General features: G+C 40.6%; 1 protein-coding gene across 1 annotated transcript; it reads left to right on the top strand.

Annotated features, from left to right (window-relative positions):
* The first annotated feature begins 4,331 nt into the window (after window positions 1-4,331).
* On the top strand, window positions 4,332-7,772 carry LOC112504285. Its single transcript, XM_025108223.1, has 3 exons — window positions 4,332-4,908; window positions 4,987-5,073; window positions 7,297-7,772. The coding sequence occupies exons 1-3, from the start codon at window positions 4,332-4,334 to the stop codon at window positions 7,770-7,772; spliced, it is 1,140 nt and encodes a 379-aa protein (XP_024963991.1).
* Window positions 7,773-8,881: the final 1,109 nt, after the last annotated feature.

Below are 8,881 nucleotides of genomic sequence, written 5' to 3'. Positions count from 1 at the left end.
ACACACCCAGAAGCATGTGTTGCTTCTGGCATTGCTGATCCACAAGATCGTTCAGAGCGATCTCTTGTTCAAGCACATCCCCCTTCGATACTTGATCTAGCGAAGGGGACACACATCTACTTCTCTTACCCGGCCTCTAAAGTCGAGGAAGAAGAAGAAGTTGTAGCAACATCAAGAGATAGCTCCTCACTAAAGGGCTATCAAGGACATGATGGAAGTCCTTCACGGCCCATATTTTCACAAGGCCAAGAAGGCGCCTCTGGAGCTGAGGCTCAACCTGCAACATCCGTTGCTACAGGGGTTACCCATGTGGATGATCTGGTCACAAAGGTTGAGTTCCAAGCCTTTGTAGACACGATTCAGCGGTCCTTGGAAGACCTAAAACTCACCATCCAAGGGATTGTCAACAACCCCCCACCCATTGACCTAACCCCCCTACGACATTCCCTTGCAACCCTTGAAGCCCAAACAAGAGACAACACAACTGGTCTCCAAATGCTACAACAGACAGTCACCCAACACCACAACACCTCCTTTTCCCTTGCCACCTAAAGAAATCAACTCCAAATTCACTCCATCGCCACCCTCACGGCCAAAGCAACAGCAACCGATGAAACATTAGCCTCCATCACCACCCAACTAAACACCATCTCCCAAACCATAAACAACCTCCCATCCTCCATCTCATCTCTAATCCCACAACCTACCCCAACCACCACTACATCCATCGATGACACACTAGCCTCTCTTTCTACCCAAATGACCACCATCCAAAACACCCTCTCCTCCCTCCCGGCCACCATACTAGCCAACATACCCCAACCTCCTCCTCAACCTCCTTCTGCAGGTCCATCCTTCGATGAAGCCTTCACTTCCTTCACTGCAGAGGTGAGGAATCTCATTGCCAATCTTCCCATTCCTCCATCCACATCCACCACCACCTCCATGCCCCACCTGCCTCCACCTCCACCATGAAATATGCAACCAGGGCCGACTTAAGGGCCCTGTCAAAGGCACTTGTCACATCCTTCAATGAGATAAGTGCAAAATTCGTTCATCGTGCTGCACAACCAACCAAGGCTCTCTCCCAGAGCCTTGTTTATCAACAAGCATGCACCAACTCCCTCCTTCACTCATTAGAGGAGAGCCGGAGTCAACAACCCTTGAAGGCGTATCTTGCGTCCTTCAGGAAGGAGAAACAGAAGAAAAGGAGCAGAGCTTCATGATCCAGCAGCCGACTACACAAAAGGCCAGCCATGAGGACCCAAACCCCGATGATCAAGGTCTAGAACCTCATGAGGAGGAGAACGAGGTCGCGGCTGCTCAACATATGGAATCCGCTGCACCATCACCACTACCCCAAATACAAGAATAGCCTTCACCATCAACCCAAGCAAGGGAACCAGAGGCTCAGCCCTCTGAAGATATACATAATGTACATGTTCCCCTTGCCACTCCCCAAGAACCCATCGAGTTAAGATCATCGACCGATGAAGAACCATCCACACCACCAACCAACCTACCCTTCACCCCATCACTAACTCCTAACTTACCATTAACCCCCTCACCAACACCATGCACCACAGAACCCTTCGCCACTCTACCCATACAACCTGAACCCACAATCACCCAACCTTCATCACCACAACAACCTCCAACCCAAACTCAACTCGATGAACTAAAAACCACCCAAACACAACCCCTTCAACCAGAAATCACCTCACCTGAGATCAATGAACCCGAGCCAACCAAAACCCTTCTATCGCCAACCCACTCTCAACCATTAACTCAAACACAACCCACAGCCCAACAAACCCAAGTGCAAGCGGATGTTCCTTCATCTTCAAGGCACCCTACTCAAGGGATAGTCGATGAAATAATAGCAAACATGGAGTCGCTCAGGAGACGGCCAGAGGTGCCACCAAGGGAGCCAGTTATGATGGAGAATATCCATCAATACATGTACCATGATCGCGATGAAGGGCTGACACTCAATCCTCCAATTCTATCACCAGAATCCATAAACCTCTTACACCATAGGTTTGCTAGACAGACCACCCAACCACCAAGGGCTGTCTTTTCAAACGATGGAATAAAGTTGGTCATGGACATCAAAATGAGGACCTTCGCCAACTAAACCATTAAGTACATCGAGTACACAGTGGAGTGAGCTCATGGTCAGGTCAGCGTCTTTAGTGACAATGACTTGATTAATCTCAATCCCTATGACTTGATCGAGCTATACGTGTACACGACTCAACGATAGGATCATGGCATAAGATTTGGAATGACTAACAGAGCGATCGTACATACTATAGAGACCTTGGTGAAGCATCAAGCCAAGAGTGACTTCAAGATTGCTCTTCGGCTTGGCATCAAAAGACTATCCTGCACTCCACCCAACGAAGACTTCCCTGGGCTGCAGGAGAAGAGATCTGCCTCTGTCCTCACTCAACCAGAACTGGGTCTAGTATACAAAAATGAGTTTGGAACAAAGAAATTATTTAGGTTGACTGAGGCCTTGTATTCAAATAAAACACTTAAATGGTTTCAGAAAGCCATAAGAGAAAGATTGGGCAGATCTCACGTACCAACAAATGATGGACAGAGATTGATATATGAAATATCTACAGTCATCGATTACAGAGGACTACTTATGCGCTTTTGGGAAATATCTCAGGGGAGACCCTAAAAGTAGTCTTATATTGTTGTCTTGTAATTTTCATTTCACCAATGTAAGAATTCATCATTTGATCCAATGAAAAATTTGGCAAAAGATGTTTTTTCTCTAGAATAGCCTCTGTTCTTCATTTATACCTTGAATGTTCTTAGAATAGTTGATGTTTGTTCTTTCATTACTTAAAGGGAGATTGTTAGACCCCATAAGTATCATGCATGAAGTAATGAAGACAAACAAATGATGAAGAACCAGAAGGCCGATGGAAGACTTCAAGGAAAGATGACTAAGTCTGAAGAACAACCAGAGGGTCGATGAACTGACCAGAGATGCGATGGAAAGTGCATCTCCATAACCCCTCTGGATACTAACACTTGGAGTTTCCTTCACCAATTCAACCAGAGGCAAGCAATGAAGATATGAAGATAAGGTTGAACGCATATCCTATAGAAGACAGCTGGAGAAAATCATTCAACAGCTAGATTCTACAAAGTTTATCTCATTTTAATGTTTATCCTTATTATAGATAAGCTTTATCTGTTAGTAGAAGATTAGCTAAATAGTCTTGCTAGATAGTTATCTTCTTATTAGCCTACTAGTATAAATAGGTGATTAGGCCTATTGTAATCATGGACGCTTTACGTTTTTACATTATTATTAAATAAAGTAAAATCTTTGGCACTCAAGATTGTTCTTTGAATGTTCATACATTATTCTTGAGTGTTCATCATTTTGTTCATTAGAACACTATAATTTGGTTATTCTTAACCTGATTATTAGTGTTATTGAGAGATCTGGGATCAACACAAGGAGCTATTAAGAAAATGCCCTCACCATGGCATTCCATACTGTATACAGCTCGAGACATTTTATAATGGGCACTGCAAAACAAATGCTCGATGCTACATCAGGAGGAGCTTTCACAGCTAGTACCTATAATGATGGATATGATATCCTTGAAAAAATTTCTCATAACAATGGACATTGGGCCAACCCACGTGCACTAGTACCACGCAAAACAGCGGGAGTTCATGACATAGATGCTTTTACAGCATTGACGGCTTAGATGACTGCAATGACCAACTTGATTAAAAATCTAACAAATGGTCAAGCAGCACAATCCATAGCCACCGCACATGCTCCAACTATTGAGTCGGTACAATGTGTGTATTGTGGTGGAGGACATCTCTTCGAACATTGTCCATCCAACTCCGAATCAGTCAATTATGTTGGGAATCAAAATAGATCAGGACCATTTTCTCAAACATACAATCCTGGGTGGAGATAACACCCAAATTTTTCATGGCACAGTCATGTTCTACACCCACCAATGAACAAACCCCAATGGACTTCATACTTTCAATCACATCAGTCTCAACAGCATCATTAGGGTCAAGTTCCAAACCATCACCAAAATACTTTTCATCAGCAAACAAATCAGTCATCTTTCCAAAACAAGTCTAACCAACAAGCCGAATCTTCTACTTCTTTGGAAGCAACTCTGAAAGGATTCATAAACCAAACCAACACATCCATGAACCATCAGAACACTGCCATATGATCTATAGAAACACAGATTAGTCAACTTGCACTTGAGGTAAGAAATAGACCTGCAGGGACTCTTCCTAGTGATACAGAGATTCTAAAGTCAATCATGAAAGAGCATGTGAAGGTAGTGACCTTAAAGAGTGGAAAGAACCTCATAGAGAGTGAACCTATGAAAAAGTCTGTTGAACCCCAAGACCTAATTGAGATGGAGGTCACAACATCCAGTTCAGATATTGTCACACCCACCTTAAAAGATAAGGGAAAATCAATAGAAATAGGACCACTTCCTAAGAAAGCAGACTTTCCCTTGTTATTTCCAAATGAAGGCAAAAAGAAGGTATCATTYCAGAATGATATTGGAACATCTTCTTCTGAAAGTAACAAGAATGTTGAGTCACCAGTCCCTCATAGTGAACCTATCATCATCCAGGAACCCCCTAGTCAGTCCTCTAAAAAACCAGTCATAGCTCATATTCCTCCTTATATACCTTTTCCACAAAGATTGAGGAATCAGAAAGAGAAGTTGCAGTTCAAGAAGTTCTTTGATGTGTTCAAACTGTTACATATCAACATCCCGTTGGTTGAAGCTATTGAACAAATGCCAAGTTATGCAAAATTCCTCAAAGACATTTTGAGCAAGAAAAAGAAGTTGAACGAATTTGAGACTGTAGCCCTAACAAAAGGTTGTAGCGCCCTCCTTTCAAATAACATTCCCCCTAAACTCAAAGATACTGGGAGTTTCACAATTCCATGTTGAATAGGTGGGAATGAAATTGGAAAGGCTTTATGTGATTTAGGTGCCAGTATTAACCTCATGCCCTTGTCAGTATTCAATACCTTAGGCATAGGTGAGGCTAGACCAACCACAGTTACCCTTCAGTTAGCATATAAATCCATAGCTCACCAAAAGGAAAAATTAAGGATGTATTAGTCCAAGTGGATAAATTCATTTTTCCCACGGACTTCATCATTCTTGATTTTGAAGCTGATAAAGAGACACCAATCATCTTAGGAAGACCATTCCTAGCAACCGGTAGGAATTTGATTAACATTTAGAAAGGAGAATTGACTATGAGAATGATCAGGATGTCACTTTTAATGTCTTCAAATCCATGAAATACCCGGATGAAAATGATGAGTGTTCTAACTTGAGTGTCAGTTGTGCCACAAAGAAGGAGTTAAATCTAGGTTAGACTTAAGCAAGACTGAAGTTGTTGAGGAGATAAAGCATGGACAGGAAAGTCAGATAACGCTGTTGCAAGATACCCTTGCTTTTGAGGTATTAGAAAGTGAGAGTGCGAAGACCCATGCCACATCTATTGAGTCACCACCAGACTTAGAGTTGAAATTATTTCCCTCACACTTAAAGTATGCATTTCTAGGAAAAGAAGGGAGATTACCTGTCATTATCTCATCCACCCTAGAAACACAGGAAGAGCAGTTGGTAGACTTGTTGAAACTACACACCAAGGCTATTGGATAGACCATCTCTGACCTAAAGGGTATTAGTCCCTCAATATGTCAGCATAAAATCATCTTAGAAGATAAGAGTTTCACTTCCATTGAACCTCAAAGAAGATTAAACCCAATCATGAAAGAGGTTGTGAAGAAAGAAATTTTAAAATGGTTCGATGCTGGCATAATGTATCTAATTGCAAGTAGCTCATGGGTAAGCCCCGTACAGTGTGTCCCTAAAAAGGGAGGTGTCACTGTGATCTCAAATGAAAAGGATGAGCACATTCCTACAAGAGTCGTGTCTGGTTGGAGAATTTATATGGATTACTGTAGACAGAATAACGCAACTCAAAAGGACCATTTTCCTTTGTCTTTCATAGATCAAATGTTAGACAGACTAGCTGGAAAAGACTACTATTGTTTTTTAGACGAATACTCAGGTTACAATCAGATTGCAATAGCCCCGAAAGACCAAGAAAAGACCACTTTTACATGTCCCTATGGTACCTTTGCCTTTAGAAGAATGTCATTTGGTCTATGTAATGCTCCCGCCACTTTTCAAAGGTGTATGATGTCCATCTTTTCAGACATGCTTGAAACTTCCATGGAAATTTTTATGGATGATTTTTCTGTATATGGTACATCATATGATCAATGTTTGAAAAATCTTGAAAAAAGTCTTGAAAGGTATGAAACAACTAATTTGGTTTTGAAAAAGGTCATTTTATGGTCATAGAAGGTATTGTTCTTGGTTATCTGATTTCAAAAAGGGGAGTAGAGGTTGACAAGGAAAAACTTGAAGTAATTGAAAAATTGCCTGAACCAACCACCATAAAGGGTATACGAAGTTTTCTTGGACACGCTGATTTTTTCAGAAGATTTATCAACGATTTTTCAAAAATTTCAAAATCTTTGTGTTCATTACTTCAACATGACCAAAAGTTTGATTTTAGTGAGGAATGTAGAAATGCATTTCACACTTTAAAAAAGGCTCTGGTTACTGCACCCGTAATTGCTACTCCAGATTGGAGTAAACCCTTTGAAATTATGTGTGATGCAAGTGATTGGGCTGTGGAAGCCATTTTAGGACAAAAAAAAGAAAAAAAATTACATTCCATCTATTATACAAGAAAAACTTTGAACGAAGCTCAAGTGAACAATACAACAACAGAAAAAGAATTCTTGGCTGTGGTGTTTGCTTTTGAAAGATTTAGATCATATCTGATGGGAACAAAAATCATTATGCATACTGATCATGCTACCATCAAATATTTGATCTCAAAAAAAGATGCAAAACCCAGACTGATAATGGATTATGTTGTTGCAGTAGTTTGATCTTGAAATAAAAGATAGAAAGGGAGTGGAAAATCAAGTAGCAGATCACTTGTCTAGATTAGAGAAGCAACCTACTGACTTGAAAGACATCATAGAGACTTTTTCGGATGAAAAAATCTTGATGCTAAAGCCATTGGAATCACCATGGTTTGTTGATATAGTCAATTATTTGGCTTGTGGCATTAAACCTTCTGAGTACACTTGGCCTAAGCTCAAGAAATTTTTGCATGATGTAAAAGTTTACCTGTAGGATGACCCTCTTTTATTTAAAATTGGTGCAGATCAAGTCTTGAGAAGATGCATTCCGAAAACAGAGGTAACAAAAATCTTGGAAGATTGTCACAAGGCATCATATGGTGGCCATTTTGGCGGACAAAGAACGACAGCCAAGGTATTACAGTTTGGTTTCTTTTGGCCAACACTTTTTCAAGATGCTCATAATTTTTCCAAAAGATGTGACGAATGCCAGAGAAGTGGCTCAATTTCCCAAAGGAATGAAATGCTTTTAAATAGATATTTGGAGGTTGAATTATTTGATGTTTGGGGAATTGATTTTATGGGACCATTTCCTCCATCTAATAATTGCCAATATATTTTAGTCGCCGTTGACTTTGTGTCAAAATGGGTGGAAGCAGTGGCATGTGTTTCAAATGATGCAAAAACCGTGGTTAAGTTCCTCCACAAACAAATATTCTCAAGATTTGGCACCCCAAGAGCACTAATCAATGACGAGGGTACTGATGAGCTGAAATCGTAAGTGTGCACACAGTAGGCATAAAATCCCCAAAGTGGCAGTGCAAGTGCACGCCGACACTAAGATCACTTCAATTAATAAAGTGGTATAATACCAAGATCGTTTCCACAGGGACCGGACTTACTGAGAATCAGAGACTTTCATGAACTTCTTGAACAATGCTTCGAGTTGAGAAAATATTTGAGTTTTGATTGGTGCAAAGTGTTTAAAATACGAAATAAACTTTTAATATTAAAAGATGGGTATGGGTGTAAGCTTTGCTAAAGAATAGTACAGGAACGACTTGGTCAGAAACCCATGGGATTTCTATAAGAACTCCTTTCTCTAGAAAGCGAATTCTTATATACTGTGCCCACAGAGTGCCCACAAAGCGTCCAAATTTATCAATCTTAAACTTGTCGATTTAGCTACTAGATAAAAAGATATCTGGCTCCACTAGTCTGAAGATTTATACTCACAACGTATTGTAGCATAAACTCGACTAATATYTGAACAAAAGCTAAAAACATGCAAAACCCGCATCTCTGTGTGATTATCAAAGACTCTCTCGAACCTTTGTGCATCATCCAAGCCGTATTTCAGATCCGCCCATCTCTGGATCAAAGATCTAATGTTAACACTTCAAAGTGATCAGCTTATCCGCGTTGAGTTTACGTCCCGACTTAAATGACCAAGCTTAAGAATCAATAAAAATGGCAACACCCAAGTGTGCCCTTAAATCCTTAAGCTTGACTCACACCCACACCCAAAGGGGTGCTTAGCTCATAATGAAATTAGAAAACTTAACAGAAATAGAAGAAGAAGAATGCATAAGAAATACTTGAACTGAAAATAAATACTTACTGGTGCCCATATAGGGCACACAATACAGTGGCGAGAATAAAAGATGAACTACGAAAATTAAATTACAAACTGAAATTAAACTAGTTCTACTGCTACAAAGCTTAAGAGGATGCTCCAAGGTGCTTGACTAAGTTGCTGGAGGAAAAAGTGGATGATTTGCTTGAGAGAAAGTCTTCAAATATATGGGAGAAAGGTGGGACCCGGATACTCTTTGTCCAATGGGCAAGGACCACCCATCACCACAAGTCTACTTCAATCTTTGACCAAGT

This window comes from Cynara cardunculus, unplaced genomic scaffold (genome assembly GCF_001531365.2).
Source record: "Cynara cardunculus var. scolymus isolate 2C unplaced genomic scaffold, CcrdV1 Un_Scaffold_5119, whole genome shotgun sequence".
Lineage (NCBI taxonomy): Eukaryota > Viridiplantae > Streptophyta > Magnoliopsida > Asterales > Asteraceae > Cynara > Cynara cardunculus.
This window is presented reverse-complemented; position numbering and strand designations above follow the sequence as displayed.